Source organism: Pithys albifrons, chromosome 2, assembly GCF_047495875.1.
Source record: "Pithys albifrons albifrons isolate INPA30051 chromosome 2, PitAlb_v1, whole genome shotgun sequence".
NCBI lineage: Eukaryota > Metazoa > Chordata > Aves > Passeriformes > Thamnophilidae > Pithys > Pithys albifrons.
Genome location: NC_092459.1, coordinates 115,504,944 through 115,524,450, shown reverse-complemented (window position 1 = coordinate 115,524,450; position 19,507 = coordinate 115,504,944). Strand labels below are relative to the sequence as shown.

Below are 19,507 nucleotides of genomic sequence, written 5' to 3'. Positions count from 1 at the left end.
CGCGCGTTTATTACGCGCATGATTTTCAAAGCGCTCTCGGCACGTGATGCCAACGTGCACCTTTCAGGGTCTATATGAAGCTCAACATATGCTGGGCTGCCTCTTAAACCACGAGCATTTTGGGTGCAGTGATGCTTCTGCTTGTGGAGAGCTCCACAGTTTAGTGTCCGACACAACTGGAGAAATAACACAAAATACATTTCTCAGCCTCTAAACTAAAAGATGTGATTTGCAAAAACCAAACAAAAAAACACCAAACCAGAAATATTCAGGGCACCACAACACTCTGATGCTCCCCTGGAAGGATCTTGCTGAGGCAAACTTTCTACCCTGCTTCTGTGCTTTGAGTGAACTCCTATTTGTGTTTCCAATAAAGAGCCATTTTTACATTAACTGTCTGGAACAGCAGGGAATAGGAAAACTAACACAATCTTTACCTCGTACAAAGGATGATATTAGTGTCACGTGTTTGCTTCTTCAAAAAACGTTATTTATAAAAGGGAATGGGTAAAGCAAGGAAACTATTGACTCTTCCCTGCATCCCCGTGTGAGCAGCATTAGAGCAACTTTTTGATCCCCTACATTTCTTACAGTTTTCCCCCCCAGAAGTAAATTTCACAGCCGCACAGGCCACCGCCTTTAATTAAGCTTTCAAAAGTCTTCTGACAATGCCAACAATTGCAAGACACTTCTAGAGCTCAATCATGCAATCATCATGACACTTCTATTTACAATTTGTCTTAGAAAGAGTTTCTCTGACATTGTACTTTGACAAAACAGCCAAGCTGCCGGTGCACAACCTTTCTCTGTCTTATTTACCAATACAGCTTGTACACAGTGCTCCAGACCTCAGGAGTGGGAGCCTTTGGGCAGCACCCTCACTATTTTTCCTGCCTGCAATATTTTACCCAGCCTGTGCCCTCTGTTTCTTTGTATGGGGAAAGCAGATGGAATTTGACTCCAAAATATTCCCATATTCTCCCTTTTCTCCCCCTCTATCTTTAAGGTTTCATCTTATAGTCAGGATGCAATGCTGACTATCCAATGCAGACAGCAATATGTTTTTTGTCTCCAGAACAAAACAAAATAAGGAATCACCATTTAAAACCTACAGAATTATAATGACAGCTACCACTAACAGCCCAAGAAAATTTCTGCTCGAAGACATTATCTCCTGAGAACTGTAATAATCAAACATACTCGGTCTGAAATTTAGTACCAAATAACGTCCACCTTTCCCCAACTGCTGCAGACAGAGCGTTTTCTTACACTATTTTCCCACGTGTTTTACTTGACTGCCACGAGCAGCTTGGGAATATAGGATTTGAGCAGGAAAGCTGACCTCCCCTCCTCCTCCCCTCTTTGTACAGTAAATACAGCATCCACGGATGCACACTCGGCATCGTACAGGGGAATACACAGCAGCACTCCAAAGTGTTCCTCCAACTGCATCCAAGTCACATTTAAGAGCCTTCCTCACCCGAAACCCACCCTTTCATTAATTCCCTCGGATTTATACATTCAACAAACAAACCGCTAAAACCTGACACCGGCAGACGATAAATATTTCTTCAGCCTTTTCAATAAGCGAACAGCAATTTTACATTCACTGATCTCCAGATACTTCAGTTAATATTTCCCCCTATTGTAAAATACAGGAGTGGATAACTAAAGCCCTGCCGTCGCCCTCGCTGCAAATCACGGGCTGCCGGTATCTGGTGGTGAGGCTTTGACATACATATTGATGAAAGCTGCCTCGTTGGACCCACACAACATATCCTATTAATTTTCAGCTAAATTTATGACATTTCAGCTCTAGCGCTGGATCAGCATCACTCAAAATTTTTATAGCGAGGCAGAGCTGTGCACAGGCAGACACCCACATGAAGAGCCAGGTACGTGCACAGGGCTGCACCTACACGGATCTCGCGGCTACTGCACAGGGTGCACACACACATAAGCTCCTGTACTCATCCCTGTCTCTGGAAAGCAGCGAGGATAAAGAGCAGCCTAGCGACAGTTAAAACAGAGATCATCTCTCCCTGCATTTGGATGACTCGCTGCCTCATCCTCTGTAGATCCTTAACCATTACTTATCTTCACATGGTATTTTACTGTAACATCCTGAGTTACTGACTGCAAAACTACAGGCAGAGAGCACACACCACACCCAGAGCTCACCCACAGCACCTCTGTATCCAGGGCTAACCTAGAAGATCTTTCAGCCTCACAACTAATTGGGGACATTTTTACATTGCTACAAAATCCCTACGTTCTGCTTTTTTACCAGAAACAATCACTTGCTCCAACTTCTGTATAATTTCCTAAAGGCAGCCACTGTGGTTTTTTTTAATTACACACTGGTATCTTTTGCATTTTGCATTCTTGCACATAGATCAGATGTAAAATAGAATTGGAAGAGCCTAAGGTTCACTGAAAGGGCCTTCCAGAAGCCTGAACTCCACAGCTCAGGCTCCACGACCCTCACTGGTAATTTTACTCCCAGACCCCACAAACTACTGGCTACAAGCAATGGGTCACTCCAGCTATCACTACACTTCTTTCTGACACAAGGAATCTGAACTCATCCAGGTGAAAAGGGAGATGGAAACACAAAGGGTAGGGGATAGTGCAACACCCCATAAGTGGTGCATGTTCTTCCCTTCCCACAGCCACGCTGCACTCCCAACCAACAGGAACAACCAACTGTCCCTTGGCTCCAGCCCAGCCAAAGAGGTGCAGAGGACCTGCACTCCTGGACCTCCTGTCCACAGCACAGCTGAACACCACCACAGAGAAAACCTGGAGCAGGAGAGCCCTGACAGCTGCATCTAGGTGTCTACTCATGACCACAGACCCTCCTGCACGGCACCAAACCCACTCCCAGCCGGGCCCACCTGCAGAGTAAAGGTGATCCCTACATGTAAGAGCAAGCAGGATCAGTCCCCTGCCAATGTGCCCCTCTCCTCACCCACTGTCTCAGCTCACTAAACGGTTTACAGTCAGTTAAAACCACAGCCCTTTCAGAATTAACAGCCCCATGACGGTGCATGAACCAAAATCCTCCTCTCTTCGCATCACCCGTCCCACGCAACGTGAGTCTCCCGTGCCAAACGAATGCCAGTGCAAAACCCCCAGTGAAGGAGGCTCCCCTCCTGCAGAACTCCATCCCTCCAGCCCAAGGACCTATCTGGGACCAAGGGGAGGACAGTATGTTTAATTCTTGCTTGACAGACACTGTGTTTTGTCTTTTGAGCAGAGCGGCGCCATACGTAAATACAGCGTTACATCACACCGCCGCTCCTCCATATTTGGTGATTTAGTATGGCTCCAGAGCTCGGAAGACTACAAATCCCTTCCGCCAGGCTCTTGCTTCATTAATCATGCCCTATGCTTCTGCTCGTTTCCCATCAGATCACAGGCAGCACATGGAAATGGGCACTGCACTCTGCACACTGGGAAAAAACTCACCTTCAACACCCATGTCTGGGAAGTGCAATATGGGGAATTGTTGGGGTTTTCAAGTCTCACTCAGAATGTAGCTTAGACTCTGTTTCCTCTTAAATGTACAGATATTAATGTTCAAAGAAATACCCACTGCTCTGCAGGAGTAGTATCTATCCAGTATCACATGACATACGCGTGGGCACACACATGGCTTTGCACACAGACACGTGCACAGACAGACACACAGACACACACCCCACTCCAGTACGTATCTGCTGCCACCACAAGACCTTCAAAACTACAGCTCTCCAGCGTGATTTGACAGCCGGTTTGGTTTGGAGGCCAGGGAGGCTGCGGAGTATCGCACTGAACCTCCCTGCTCCTACTGCCCTATTATGGTTTAACTTTGTGGCCAAAGCAAGCCCAAGACAAGCTCCAGCACATCACAAGATGATGTACTGCGCCTCCAACAACCCCAAGCGGTCCTGTGGGCTCCCAGAAGAGAGGTACCGGCAGTGCCACATCCCAAACATCACTGGAGGGGGAGTTTGAAACCGGTTCAGGTGTTTGTTGGTGTTGATACGCTGCGGTCTCGCCTTTTTCAACCAGAAGTATTGGCGCGGTTTGAAGTGATTTGCAACACCCGCTGCAAATGGGTAGTACTTTTGTTTACTAGCAGGATTTTAAAAGCAGAGCGTGCCTTGTTACACTCCCAGGGCTCTGGGATTTTCTTTCACATGGTACACTCTATTTTTTAACCTCGTTTCTGAAAATATCTGCACAGCGAATGGCTTTCCTTTTCTTAAAAAAGAAAAAGCTAAGAAATGGTATTATTCACCCTATTTTTTTAAAAATTACATTTCATATTGTTTGTTGCACAAAACAGAACTCTGCCTTGGACATTTGTACGGCTGACATGTGGTTGTGTAAACCGCAAACAAAATCAAGATACATCTGTCAAAACCACATCAGAGACAAGAGAGAGCACAGCGAAGCATTTATCATTTGGCTGAGGAGGCAGGCTGCAGAAAGCAGCCTTTCCTGTCAAACCAACCTTTTGAAATTTCCAACATGCCCTTAAACTTTCCGAATAAGCATGTCTGTGCGCTTCAGCAACTGCCCTCTCTACTCTGGCCTGGCCAGTCGAAAATGGCATCTTAAAGTCAAGGTCGGTGGTGTCACTTTGCCATGGGGCTGTGTTTAATTACAGTCCATACGCTGACAGCCAATATGGAACCAAGGCTGGCTGATGCTCAGTTAACTCTTTCACCCCTGACTTTGCCAAAGACTCGAAAGCTCCTCGCTGAAACCTCCTCCTGCAGCACTACGGCAGGCGAGACACCGGGAGACGGTGACTACAATACAGGCAGACCACGAGAGTGGCCTCAAACAATACCGTTGGAAACACCGGCTGGCACGGCACGTGCCTGTTGCTCCTGCCGCTGCGCAGGCACCAGGAAATACCACTCGCCACCAACCGAAGGCAGGGAGGGTATTGAACACACCAGCCGTCACGGCGAGCAGAACACAGACACACACACAGCAGTTCACAACTGCCAACACGCTACGTTGCAACTGAAACGGAAATAAACTCGCAAACACTTCTCCTTGCTGTAATTTACCTGCTATATGTTCCTGTTTAGGGCAAATTCCTCTAGATGACGTTGATAAACAATCGTCATCCTCTGGCGTAACCTGGATGCCAACCTCCACGGGATTGGATGCTTTTCTCAGCTCACTTGGTGAGGGTGAAGGTGGCTTATCCACAGCCTTCTCTAGGCAGAGACTGCCATTGCATTGTTTCCGTTTGTGCTCAATAAAAATAAGAATGTCCCCCAACGGAAAGTTCATCTGACACTGGCCACAAGTGAGGAGGTCGTGGTCCCCTTCCGGAGCTCCCAACGTGCCATGTTCAGGTTCGTCATCAGTGAGAATGGCTTCAAGAGGTTCGGCTGCAGTTTGAGAAACAAAAGGAGAATCATTAGAGCTCTTGGGAAAGGCACCGGGCGCGGGGGGAGGAACGCGCCGAGACCCCTCTTCATGAATATTACACCCCGCTCTCCGCGTCCGCCTGCTCCCCCCCAGCTACACCCGTGCACCGCGGCTGTCAGCACGGCAGCGAGGAGATGAATTCATCAGTTGCAGGGAAGAGATTGTGCAGAAGCAGCTGTAGCCTGCAGAACTCAGAGCGAGCACCGCAACTGTCCCCGTGTTCCTACATGAGGGCAAATTTCTGACTCGCTGAACGATTCGGTGCTAAAATTAAATGAACAGGCTGAAATAACTGCAAAACTTGTGCTGCTACGAAGGGAAGCGAATATGGTGTTTTGCTGCGGGATGTATTATTTATGTACATGAATTCAAGGCTAAAAGCACTGCACACACTCTCTCTCACACACATGGGTGTGTATCTTCCACGAGCCAGACCCACTTTCTAAAATTCAGAAGGCTGAAACACAGCATAGACAAAAGGTGTTTCAATATATACAGATAGTGCATATTCCCCGTATATGTCATGCAGAAAGCGTGTGGATGTGTGTAGAAGGAAAGGGAAGGAGAGGCAGCCTGCCTGGCCACACACACCCAGGCACCGACACACGGGGCACACACAGCCCTCAGAACACACGTGCATATCTATACACATGAATTTGTGCCACTGTCCCTGTCAGCCTGTCTGCGGCTTCCAATTCAAAAAAAAATCTAAAGGCAGTAGTTACTCATGGGGGAGGGAGGGGATGGGGCAAATAAATAAATAAACAGATAGATAAATAAATGGCAGAAAGCAAAATGATAAAAAGCAAGTGCAGCAGAAATGCCTGCGGGGCCAAGGGAGGCACCTTTCACTTTTCAGCTACTCCTCACGATTCAAATAAATAGCAAATTCACTGAAGTCCACCCAGAGGTATTAAATGGATGGGATATTTTTTAGTACTTAAGGAAATGAGGCAATCACTCATTTTGTGCTTTTTAATCCTGAAATAAGGGAATGCCTAAATTATCTTGAACGTGTTAGCACTGGTGGCCTTCAGCATCTAAAAATCAGCCTGGCCAAGCAACTGCCACATTTCCTTGCAACATTGAGAAGCGCCTTCTTTAAACTCAAAATACCTTGCCTAATGTTGTCAAAGTTGACAAATTTTCTGAATGAGCTCCAAAAAGCTTCATTATGAGGCTATTTCTGCTCACAGAATCGTCAGTGGATGCTCTAAGGAGGCAGACACGGCTCTCTTTTCTGTTGGTGGTTTTTTTTTTAGGTTAAATTTGCAGAGAAATACCTTGGCATTCTCTGTGAAGTCTCCATCACTATTGCCTTTCAGAAGAAAAAAAAATAAATACCAGCAGCGTGTTGGTCTTCCTCTGTCTGCGCAATACAACATACACAGTAACAGCAGCAGGCAGGGGGAGAGGGAACTACAAACACAACCCACCTCAAAACACTGCCAGGTAATGCAAGTGAGACAGAACACAACTCCTAAACAGTTAATCAGCCTGACCTTCTTTAGCTGGCTGCCAATTTCACATTTAATGAACTTAAAGCCACAGAGAATCAAAAAATAGATTTTAATTTGACTGCACAATATTGGAACTGATTTTGATAAAGTGCAAAAATCCAGTGAACTCAGGTTAAATTTATTTCAACCCTACCTAGGCTGAATATTGAGGAAGAAGATCTGGAGTAGCTCCCAGTTGTGCTGCGTAAAATAATATTGAAAGAGCACACTACCTCGCCGTACCTCAGCTCCAACTAGGACACAGGGATCCAGTCCATCATTTCTTGCCTCTAGTACTACTTCTAATTTAACATAAGGTCAACCACAGGAATATGAAGGTTACATTCATATTAATAAAAACAATGTCTTAATCGCTGGGGTTTTCCCCTAAACTTGCAGACCGGCAAGAGGCACAGCGTGTGTCTCCCACTGCTCAGGAAGCCGAGAGAGGAGCAGGGTGTTTCTGCCGGATTGCCGGGCATGGCGTTTTTTCTCCCCAGCCGTTCCTTGAGTTCAGACTGAGGGAGTAAATTATGGCAGGACTAATTCCACCAGCAGCTCTCTGCACGCCGCAGACAAAGGTATTTGGCGAATATAACTTTGAGCTCACCGACTCTCCGCAGCAGAAGACACAAAATCACCCGTGTTCCCCCTTGCAACTGGCTTAGCGAGGGGCTCTGCATAATCATTACTCAATTATAATGTTTTCCCGCGGCCTGATTCCTTTCTGACGCTGTCACTATTATTTAGCAGGGGAAGGTAACCCGCTGCTTCGACAGCAGACAGTTAAAAGTAGCGCTGAACAAAAATAGACTTTGCTAAAAGTCTGTATGGACTGGGCTGATTTACAATCAAAACCAGGAAATGAAGTGGTAATTCAGAGGTTGCTGATTACACCTCCACATTTCACCTAATTAATTTTATAGGAGGCAAAGTTCTTGAAAATAACAAGATGATCAAATGTACAGATATAAAACCTGTAACCTCAACATTTTCTATGCTCTTAACGTAAATTATTGCTAATTAACAAGAATTATATACTAACGTATGAAATACGGCTGGCACCGTGTTCGCTGCAAAACATTTGGCTCCTGATGGAGGCAGAGCCGGCAAAAATTATGTTTTTTATTATTATGACTGATACTTTTAAAACAAAATGTAAAATATCGGAATTACAAAGAAAACACAAGAATATAATTCACGTGGTCTTGCCTCAGATTTGCAGAATGCATGTTTTAATTCTGGGGCAATCAAAATTCCCTGCCTGGGTCCCTAATCATGAGTCTCTATTTTTCATGCAAATTGCCCTTCCACCAACATGTCTTTTCAGCTTTCCCCCTTCACCCTCCTACTCCCCTCTTCTTCCCCCTGTTCCCAGTCACCAAAACAACCGCATCGGCAAAAGCGGATGGCTTCTGGAGTGTCGGGAGAAAGGAGATACTGGGGGTGATGGGGTGGGAAGAGCAGGGGATGCCACGGTGCGGTGCGGGGAAATGCCCGGGGGGTGATGCGGATGCGCTGCCGGAGCATTTCCCCGCACCGCACCGTGGGAAGGATGAAGAGGGGTTGTTTAATCCCAAGTTTGTGTCCTGGGCTCCTACGGTGCAAGGAAAGGGAAAGACTTGGGGGTACAATGGGAACCGCCAACGCGTTATGAGGAGTGAGGGGAAACCCGGGGAGGGGGAAGGCGAGCATCCCCCGCTGCCTCCCGGAGCAAGCAAACTCCGCGCAAAATTAAGAACAAAGAAGAAGAAGGAGGGGGGGCGCAGGGGGGTGGAGGGGAGGGAGCTGGGCGCCCTCCCCCTCCCGCCGGCCGGGAGGCAGCGGCGGAGCCGGCCAGGTTCAAGTTCGCGGGGCTGCCCGCTTGTTTGATCTCGCTGTGCCTCCTAGCGACCGAATCGGGCACGGAGCCCGCCCGCCGCCTCCGCCGCCCCGGCCCCGGCCCCGCCGCCGCATCCCCCCGGCTCGCCGCTCCCCCGGCCCAGCCTCCCCTTCCCCCGCGTCTGCCGGCCCACCCACCCCCCTCTTTTCTTTCCCCAGCCCCGGGGCGGCTCTCGCCGGAGGGATCCCCCGGGCCCGTCCCGGCCGCCGCTCCCGCCCTGCACGTGCGGCAACTCCGCGCTGGCCCGCGGGTATCTCGGCGAAAAGCAGCCGCGGGGATCCCCGCCCGTCGTCGCTGCCCCGGGAGGCGACCCGGAGCCCCCCCAGTCCCTGGTCCGGTCCCCGGTCCCGCCACGATCCCCGTTCCCCGCACTCCCACGGCCGATCGGAGAAATCACTCCCCGTACCCCCTTTTCGAGGGGGACTCGCACCCCCACATAGGCCGGTGATGCTGCACCCCGAGCCCCCCCCGGCAATAATAATAAAACAAAAAAGCATCCCGAAAAGTACCCAAAAGAGAGGGGGAAAACAACCGGGGACGGAGGGAGGGGGCGAGGGGCTGAGCCCCCGCGACATCCCCGGGTATTAGGGCAAACTTGGGGTAGGCAGAGCCGCCGCTCGGCCCTGCCCGCCTGCAGAGCCAGCGCTGCTTCGCTCCATGTGCGAACCCGGCTGGAATGTTTGGGCGGTCGTGGGGGAGAGAAATCGCGGCGGAAAGTTTGGGGGCTTTTGCGAAAGGCTGAGGCAGCCAGGGATGGTTGGCAGGAAGAAATGGCCCTGGGTTTTCTGCCATCCCTGGGAGGGAACAAAACCCGCCAGGAGCAATGGGCGAAAGAGAAAGGAAGAAATAAAGAAAAAAAGGCGGGGGGGGGGGGGGGTTGGGGAAAGGAGCGAAGAGAAACATGCAGCATTTCCCCTTCCCCCCGGCTCACCCCGAGGAAAAGAGGATTTTTTTCTCTCCCTTCCTTCCCACCCCCCTCGCCCCAAACCTTTCCAGCTCGAGTTGCCTTTTGTTGTGCAAAGAGCGCTCCCGCTTATCTTGCATCTAGCCCTGGTGTGTGTGGTGGCGGCTGGAGGGAGGGACGGAGGGAGCCGGAGAGTTTTTGTTGCGAACGGGTTGGCGGGGCTCGGGGTTTGTTTATTCTCTCCCGGGGAGAGCGGATTTGGTTTGGGGTTGAAATGCGGCGGCGAGAAAGGGCCGTTCGCGGGTGTGAGGGTGCGAGTGTGTGTGTGCGTGTGTGTGTGCGCGCGTGTGTGTGTGCTCAGCCCGGGCTCGCTCTCGCCTGTGTTTGTTGGCAGGAGGCTCCCCGCACACGCGGTGCTTGTAAACATTCAGACACGAGATTTTTCCCAATCAAAATCCACTTCCACTTTTTTTTTTTTTGAAAATCTTCCAAAAAATAGTAAACGAGCGGGAGAACGCGAGGCGAGGGCGAGGAGGGAATCCCAGCCGGCGCGGCGCGGCTCGGCTCGGCTCCCTCGCCGCCCGGTGCCGCCCCCCGCCCCAGCCCCAGCCGGAGCGGCGGCGGGGCGGGCGCGGGGCGAGGTCGGGGCGGCGGAGCCCCGCACGGCGCCGGCCCGAGGCGGCGGAGAGCGGGGGGCGGCGGGACGGCCACCCCACACCCCGCGGCGGAAACAAAAGGGAGACGGCCCGACCCGGCTCGGCTCGGCACCCCCCCCGGGAGGGCGCCGGGGGGCGAGGGGGCGAGCCCGCCGGCAGCCCGGGGGGCTCCGGCCGCCGGACTTTCTCCGCGCTCCGCTCACCCGCAGCTCCCACCCGTCCGCACGGCCACCGGGGTGTTCGGCGTGCAGCCCGCCGCTCCTGCAGGAATTTTTTCCCACTTTCGACCGGTTCTGCCCCCGGCAGCCCCGCACCTCGCCCGCGCCTCGCCCGGTGCCGAAGCGAGAGCTGCCGCTCTTGCCGCCAAAGAGCGCGGAGAGCGGGAGGCGAGCGCGGAGCGGGGCAGCGGAGTGCGCGCCGCTGGGCGAGGGGCACGGGCAGAAAGAGAAGAAAAGTCATCAAGGTGATTAAATTAGAGAGGGAGAAATTAACCGGAATGCTGAGAATCCCGAGCCTGCGCTGAGTTAATTTTTTTTTTCCCGACTCGCTCACTCGCTCTCACTTTTAAATTTTTTTTCCCTGCTCTCGCTCAAATTAAAAATTAAATCCGTGAAGGGGAAATTAAATAAATTGCTCTCCGGGTTACTTACGTGAAAATTCCCGTTTGCTTAAGTGCTGGGGTTTGCCTTGCTTGCGGCGCGACATGGTGGGTTGGTGGCTTCGGTGGCTTGTGAGTCGCTCGGTTCACATCGGGAGAGACGGGTTAGAGAGGAAGGAGACTCCAGAGAAAATATCTTCATCAATGTCTTTTGACATCCAAAATAAATTAGAAATAATACAAAGATGGCGCAGGGAAGATGAATTGTGGGATAGCAGTCATGGCTTTTTTTTTTTTTGTGCAAGGAAAAAAAAGAGAGAGAGGGAGAGGGAGAGAGAGAGAGGGAGAGAGAGAAGGAGAGAGAGAGATGAAAAAAATGGCAAAAGCCCCCCTGAGCTGCAAGTTCAAGTGCGGACGTGACGTCCCTGCGAACTTGAACGTCAGGAGCCTGGATGGACAGAGACATACAAAACATGGGCAGGGCAAGCCGGGGAGAGGGGAGGAGGGAAGGCGAAGGCAACACCAATGGACACTCATCAGGGGCTGGACATGAAAAAGAGAGCAGGACAAGCCAATGGACAGTGATCGCAGGGGGGAGAGGGGAGGGGGCGCGGCGGGGGGGGTGCACCGGCCGCCCGGCGCACGCTGCCGAATGGAGCCGGGGGGCCGCAGGCAGAGGGGGCGGCGGCCGGAGCCGCGAGTGGCCGCGGACGAGCGGGTGCAGGAGGGGAGCAGGGAGAGGGGCGAGCGGGGGAAATTAAACACGCACACGGGGAGAGAGAAGGGAGGAAAAGGAGCGGGAGAAAGCGAGCAGGCAGGCAGGCAGCGGCAGCTCTCGCACGCACACCCCCGATGGAAAAGCAAACACATCGGTGAAGCCAGAGCCGGGCAGAGAGGGCTGCGGGGCAGGCTGGCCGCGGGCTGTACCGAGGAGGTGGGGGAGCTGGGGGAAGCCAGGTAGGACCGGAGACCACCCAAAAAGCAGGGGGGGGGGGGGGGGGGGGCATCCGGCTCCCGGCTTCCCCGCTCGCCCCCCCCATCCCCCTCGAAGCCGCGGAGTCCCCTCCTCCCGGGAGCTGCGGCCCGTCCCCGGGGGACGGCGGCGGCGGCCCCGCGGGGAGCTGCGGGGCGGCGGGGGCTCGGCCCGGGCCGCGGGGAACTTCGGCGGGGAGCGGCGGGCCTTGCCCCGGGGCGGGCGGGGGAGCGGCGAGCGGAGTTTGGCGGGCGAGCAAGCGGCAGGCACGGGAGGAGAAGCCGCAGGAGCGGAGGGCGGCGGGACCTCGCAGCTCTCCCCGCGAGCTGCTCTCGCCCTCCAGCCCGGAACCCCCCTCCCTCCCCCGGCGGCGCTCCGAGCCCTGCCCGCAGCCACAGGCTCCGAACGAAAGCGAAACGCGGGTCTGCCGGCGGCGGGGCGGCGCGGGCAGCGGGCTGGCACCGGGGGAGGGCGGGAGAGGGGGGGAGCCGAGGCGGCGGGAGGCACCGAGAAGTGGCTGGAGTTGGGAGGATGCAGCGGCGGCTGCAACTTCGCCGAAAGGACCCGGAGCGAGGCGGGCGCTGCCGGCACCGGGAGGGATCAGGTTGCGGTAGAAATAAGCTCCGGAGGCGAACGGGCGCGTGGAGCAAAGTGCGGCTGCGAAGGAGTGCGAGGGGATAACCGCGCCCGGGACGGCGGGGAGAGCCGGAGCGCAGCGCCGGGCGGGAGCCCCGGGGGAACGAGGATTTGCCCGCCGCCTTAAGAGAGACTTCGCCGGGCAGAGCCGCGGCCGCCCCGGGGAGCGAGGGGCGGGAGGGCGCCGGCGCTCGGCGGGGACCTGTTGGCGAGGCGAGCCCGGCCGCGCACCGGTAGAGCTGTCAGGGGCCGGGCCGAGTCGCTCCGCCGTGCGGTGGGTTCAGCTTCCCGCCAGCCGCCCCCCAAACACCCCCCGGCTCCGCCCGCCCGCCCGCCGCTCAGCCCCCCGCTCCCTTCCTTTATAGACCGGCACGGACGACCCCGGTGCGGGCATGGGTGCGGGAGCACATGCGGGACGTGACGGGGGTCGGACCCCGCCGCAGGTGACACCAGCGGCGGCTCCCGGGCTCACGCCGCTCGCAGGGCTCGCTGTGCCAAGCGTGCACAGGTCCCTGCGCGAATCCTACAGAAACGGGCGTGTGTGTCTGTAGCGGAGATGGAGATATATATATGGGGGTTGATTTATATCTAATGGCACGTATAAAGCTTCTGAAGGCGGCTGCAATGTAAAAAGTAATGACTTTATTACCCCTGAAAGGTTCTGCGGTTCGCAGTTAACACTCCTCTGAATTACAATTCATTACGCTCTCTAAAGCCAACCTGCATCAGAACACCTACCTGTGCTTATCCCCAATCGAAGGCATCGTTTGATTGATTTTCTTTTAAAAAATCATAGCAAATTAAGCACTTGGTGACAACTAAATGTGTTTCATTATCGTGCCGTGTTTGAGATTCCAGAGGTGACTTCCCAGACCGCATCTCACAACCTACAGTCAGGAGCTAATTTTACAGATGCTTTCATGAATGGCAGTGAGGATGTTCCTACCATCAGCATGCCCTTAATTCCAGCACCGTAAAAATGCCTCGAATTAAATGGAAACTCGCTGCCTTAAAAATAATATTTCATCCTGGCTGGATAATTATTAATATTAGCATTTGATCGCAATAGTGCTGGGCTCCCCTTCGTTCCTGTCTCCCCCCCTCCCAGCGCTTCGCATTGTCATGTGATTGGAGGGAGATAACAAACCTCAAGAAAGAAAAGGAGTGAGAAGACATTTTTAACACGGCATGACCGCAGATTAATAATGCAGGTGGGTTTTTATTTCATTGTATTTTTAGGGGAAGGGAACGAGGCTGTTTAACGAGCAGTCGTGGACACAAAGTGACTATATTTACAATCCGTGGTGTGGCTTTCGGTGGGTAATAAATTATGACAATATTAAAATTATTTTCTGACAGCGCAGTTAACTGCGCTGGGGACTGTAAAGCCCTTACTGATTCTATTTATGCCATGTAATTGCGGTCCACGGGCTCTCTCTAAACCTTTTGGTGTATATTGTGTGTAAACTTTTAGCTAATAGACTTTTTTTTTGAATGGAGGGACTTTACTCAGTACTTCCTGCCGTATACATTCTGTCTCTGATCTCTGTATTTAATGGCCAAGTCCTGCTTTATGCTTTATAATGTGTTGACAAGTTTTCTAACAGACTTTCTGAAATAATGCACATATATTCACGTCGGTTAGAAACTCCACAGTATTTTTAGAGTCGAGTAGATCTATATCCTAATGCACTGAGAGGGAGTGTAAATCATAGAGGATTTCATAGCCCTTTCAGTAGTTTTCTGTATGAAGTATGAGCAGCGTGGCCTCCAGACGTAACCTTTTAGAAAAAAAGACAGTGCTTTTATTTTATGGTGTAAAGTGCTTTTAGCTTCAGGGCTCTGAACGTGAATGTGGTCAACAAACAGCTCTTGCGAGGGAGTTTGCTGCAGCCTCAGCCCCAGCGCCGGGCGCTGCCTTCGCCATGGGAAGGGCTGCGGGGCCGCCTCCGGCCGCAGGAGCGGGCAGACCCCCCGCCGGGGACCCCCGACAGTGCTCTGGGCTCGAACGGGGGCAGGTCGGATGGCCCCGGCGCTGCCCGTGAGGGTCAGCCCCACGGGGACCGTCTCCGGTGCGTCCGGGGGCAGCGGGGTGAGCTGGCTCCGAGCTGGCCCCGGCGGCAAAGGCAGGGCCAGCTCGGGGGTGGGATAACCCCAGGAGGGCTGTGGAGCAAGGGAGGCACACCCCACCACTGCCCCACTGCACCCCACAACCTGCATCATCCGCCTCTGCTCCCCACGGCACCTCTCTGACACAGCGGGCATCTCTACCTTTCTCTGTCCCTTACACACCGGTGTCATTTACTGGGTTATAATAACAAACCCAGTGCACGTGGCAGGTAAACACAGTGAGAAATGCCCAAATGCTGACGGCTAACACCGAGAAACGCTGGTAGATTGGAAAAGCAGGTGAAAACAAAGCCAGGCCAGCACAGAGGATGACCCACTGACCATGTTCTGAGGATTGACACAAACTTGTGTTGCCTCCTGCACCTCCCCAGCCGTTCTTTGCCCAAGTCACGGAGGATGCTCCACAGTCCTGCATTAGTTGGAGCTGCTGTCACCCCTGGCCATGTTATCAGTTGTTCTTTGGCTATGGACTCCCAGCCCCAGAGCAAAGTCAGCTGGAGGAAATGCGGCCCCCACATCTCTGCAGCGTGGGGGCAAACTCTGAGGTACAGGCTGAAATTGGGGCCATGCTGTTTTTCAGGCTGCCTACAAAGGCAAGCCAACCTCAGAAACATCTGCCTCATGAGCTGAGTGCCCATCCTGCCTTAATCTGTCCCATGTCAACCAGAGCTCCGAGACACCAGCTCATGCCCTGGAGCAGCTGAGAGCAGAGGTGGGCACCCATCCCTGTCCCAGGGCAGTGGCAGTAACCTGCAGCAGCAGGACAGAGTGCCCAGGTGAGAACATTCATGCTGTAAAAATTAGTCCAAGATTTAAATCTGCCAAAATGTATCTGACCTTTTCCTCATACTTCCGCTCTCTGCCTGAGAATGTGATCTTCCCTCCATTCAGGCATGTGAAATACTTGAGAGGTTGCCGTGGAAAGCGACATACAACTGCCTAAAATTGAGAAGTGTGGCCTTCCTCCACCTCACAGGGAGGCACACGGTCCTCCTGCACAGGACTGGGACCTGAAGGCGCAAAGGAGCGTGACACAATTCATGCCACGTACTGCTGTCCCTGCCTATCTGCCGATGTAGTGACAGACTTGGCAGTGGGTGAGTTCAGCAACTTTGGTGGGCAAATGTTCCTGCCTCGAAGCTCCAACTGTCATTCACTGAGAGCAGGAACCTCACTTGCCAGCTCGGTAGAGAACATTAGGACCAAACACAAATTCCCAAATTGTGCCAGTTCTCTGGAGCTGGGCTGCATTATGTAACGGCAGATCGCACAGGGTGCTTTCCGACACCGTCTTGATAGTCTCAATCAGGCGGAGGCAACGTGGGTAGAACTCTTATCACACCAGGCTGACTCCCGTGAATGAGCAGAGGACTTGCACGTTCTAGAAATAGTAGTGCATTAGTATTCCTGCATGAGGAACTTGGGTGCTGCTGCTTTTCCTTTTCTCCTTTTTTTTTTCTTTTTCCCTTCTCTTTTTAATAAAGGCTCAAAATAAACTCTGGTTTTGCAAGCTCTTACCAGCAAGCACAGCACACACAGAGCAGCGAGGCCGTGCAGGATCACAGACATCTGAGCGCCAGGTGACAGAATGATTTTGTTATCAGCTTGCCCGAGGGCAGGACCTGGAAAATAAACCCCTGAACTTGGGGAGACTTTTTCCAGGGGTTTCAGCAAGGTCTGGGATTTCAGCCTGCCTCTGCTTGCACAGCACCTCGCATGATGGAGCCCTGAACCTTGACTGGGCTTTCTGGGGATGACTGTAAAATAAATGCCACAAACCTCTCAGGGAACAGAGCTGGAAACGGCAAAAACCTTCCCTTGAAGCACACAAAGAGTTTTGCTTGTGCATGGGCAGGCAGAGGAAGGTGCTACTAATGCCCATAAAACCTCATTTTTAATCAAATGTTTGATTTCAGCCAAACTGGTTTTAGTTTGCACTGGTCTAGGACTTCCTTAACTATTTGTCATTTTGTAGGTTTGATATTTATATATCTTTTTCTAAGTAAACCTGTAGCATGCTCCTTTTCCTGTCCCAGATTTCAAGCCAACATGGTTTAAAATATGTGCATTTAAAACCCCCCAGAGCTTGACCTATAATGCAAATCCATACAGTCTTAATTATGGCAGCACCAGCAGCCACTGCACGAGTGAGGTAGTTGAGCTTTCACTACTAAAGAGGCACAGTAGTTACGGTCTGTCAGCGCTCCTGTTACAATCCCCATCTTGAAGAGGTTATAACTTGGGCTGTGTAAATTTGATTGAGCTGAAACTTGGGACTCCAACCGCCAGTCCATATAGGGAATTATCTTATGAATAATTGGCTAACCCATTGCTTGATTCACAGACTTCTATAAAATGATTTTAATGGGTTTTACTGTTTTTTTCTTTTACTGACATCTAGGGTATGAATTTGGTATTTCTAGCTCTTTTGAAGCTCCACACTGAATGGCATGTGTAGGTACCCAAGGTAAAGCTACAGCTACCCAGAGGAGTTCATGGGGCACACCTGCCACCCTGACCCACCTGTGTGTACCTAAACACAGATAAGAGACCAGGAATAAGAAATGGCACTTAAATTATCTACAAAGAGAGTCCTAAATCTGTAAGATAAAGAGAACATAAATAAATATCTTTGCTAACAGTTTCTTGGAATCTTTTAATCTTCTTCGGCTTTATCTTCCCCCTCAAAATGTGTGGAAATTAGTCCCACCTGTGTGTTGGCATCACTTAGAAAGGAATAAGCCATTTGACTTTGAATAATTGAGCCTAAGTTTACATTTTGCTTTGTGTTGCAATGGACTTTGCTGAGAAGTGCTTCCCTCTTTTCACTAGTTTTAAACTTCTCAAAGGTGGGTTTTATCACCTCAAATCACACTAAGCCAAAGAGTACATGGTTGGTTTAGATGCAGACTTGAGATTTTTCTTGATCCTAACAGCACACAAAGACATGCCCAGGGCCAGAAAGATGAGCCACAAGTGAACAGAGTGCTCTCATAAAGCTGGATCCCAGAGCATTTCCAAACCCACCTTCCCACAGAGAGCAGAGCAGAGACACCTGAGCTCACAAGTAGCATCTCCGTCTGTTTCAGGAGGAGTTTTGACTCAACCAGAGTGCAGCATGGGGCTCTCTCACTCTGGGTTATTGTGTGCAGATCATTCCCAAGCAAAGCACTGTGAGAAACCAGATTCTCCTCAGCAAGGTGCTCACACATCCAAATCCTCCTCTCAGCAGGACTGCTCTGTCTGCCCACACAGAAACCCACGATGGCCCAAGCTGGTCCTTGGAGTCCCTGCTGAGATCCCAGGCCATGTATCCAAGCAGGTCGCCATGTCCAAGCCTAGGAGCTGTAGGAGGACAGGTCATTGACACAAACAGCTTTTTAAATTAATTTTCTCACTTAGGTTGCTAAGTGCACTTCTGTGTAAGATTAGATCCAAGGGGATCAAAACTCTCCCTAAGAGGAAATCTGGAAAGCCCCACTCTGGATGTTGCAGGCAAGGAAGTGCAAACATTCTGTCTTGAAAAATGAACCCAACTGTACCTCAAACTGATTTCAAAAAGTAGAATAGCAAAAATAATTACTAATCTGAGAAACCCAATATCAGCAACCACAAAGAAGTTAATTCCATTGAGAAATTAGGTTTGCTATACAAGATGAGGAAAGATCTAGTTGTTTTCTTGTCCCTCCTGCTTCCTAGCATGCTTGGAGAGAGGCACAGTAGAGAAGGAACATGCAATAAAAAAGGATTTTCCTCCTCTAAACCTGCTCAATATATCCCCTACCAGAAGAATCTACTTGGCCTTGGGTACTGCAAAATTCCTAAGCACATATTTATCTTTGGGCACATCAGCTGTACTTCCATGCCTGAAGTGAGCATGTACTCAAGTGTGCTGTTAGATTGGTGCCTTAACATCTTCTGTAAATAACTCCTATTACACTGCTTTTTAGAGCTTCAACTTTTAGTCACTTAGCATGCATTGAACTGAAATTTAAGATACACAATCATCATTCTCTATATTCATTTTATATTACTATTTCAGGTGACATTTAGGTTTAGCTTTTAGCTTCAGCAAAGAAGAAATGCGCCTGCTTTGCAAAACATGACATGGTTTGTGTGAGGGTCTAGATGAAAAATAATTAACAGTTGAAATAGCAGAGATCTTTCTCCGTGTTTAAAAATAAGGACAGCTTTACTGTGGGTTTTCTTCTTTGCCATATTTATTCTGTGCAAAATTTCAGTTTAATTGTTAAAATGCTTACAATAATATTTTAATGCAACTCTCTGTAGTCAGAAGAATAAATTATTATATAGCCCAAAGCTGCACAGAAAGACAGAGTGCTGAGGGGGAGCAGGAGTGGTGGTGAATAACCTGTGATAAGAACCCACTTCTTTGAGCATTTTGGATAGTTTTGCCACCACTTGTTATTGTCAGCACATATAATTCTGTCAGTGCAGTATGAATCCTGGCTGCAGTGAAAAGAATGCCTTCTCTCACCAATGTGAATAAGATTTCACTCAATTAAAATAACATGCAAGTATATTGTATGGTATTACATAGAAAGCTGATGTGCATTAAGTATGAATGCTGGGGTTGGGGGGAGTTATTGTACCAATGCTATTGTTCACTCAGCAACTATTCCCCAGCATTTAAAAAAGCAAGGGAAATTAAATACAGAAATCAGAAATATGCACAATGTTTGATATTACCATACTGAAATTAATGTATTCACAACTTAGACTTTAATTTGCCCTATCATATTTAGTTTCACAGCATCTGAGTGCCGAGA

At 50.9% G+C, this 19,507-nt stretch overlaps 1 protein-coding gene across 7 annotated transcripts in view; it reads right to left on the bottom strand.

Moving 5' to 3' along the window:
* The window catches only part of BCL11A (BCL11 transcription factor A), a 76,346-nt gene extending 64,374 nt beyond the window's left edge, over positions 1 to 11,972 (bottom strand). For 2 of the 7 annotated variants that reach the window (XM_071582206.1, XM_071582202.1), the window contains exons 1-2: positions 11,031 to 11,972; positions 5,070 to 5,399 (exon numbers count right to left, since the gene is read on the bottom strand). In XM_071582206.1, coding sequence (XP_071438307.1) covers positions 5,070 to 5,399; positions 11,031 to 11,085 — 385 coding nt within the window. In that variant the 5' untranslated portion in view covers positions 11,086 to 11,972. Of the gene's footprint in view, positions 1 to 5,069; positions 5,400 to 9,808; positions 10,060 to 11,030 lie in introns of those variants that run through there. The other 5 variants (XM_071582200.1, XM_071582199.1, XM_071582201.1 and 2 more) reach the window with 4 other exon arrangements.
* Positions 11,973 to 19,507: the final 7,535 nt, after the last annotated feature.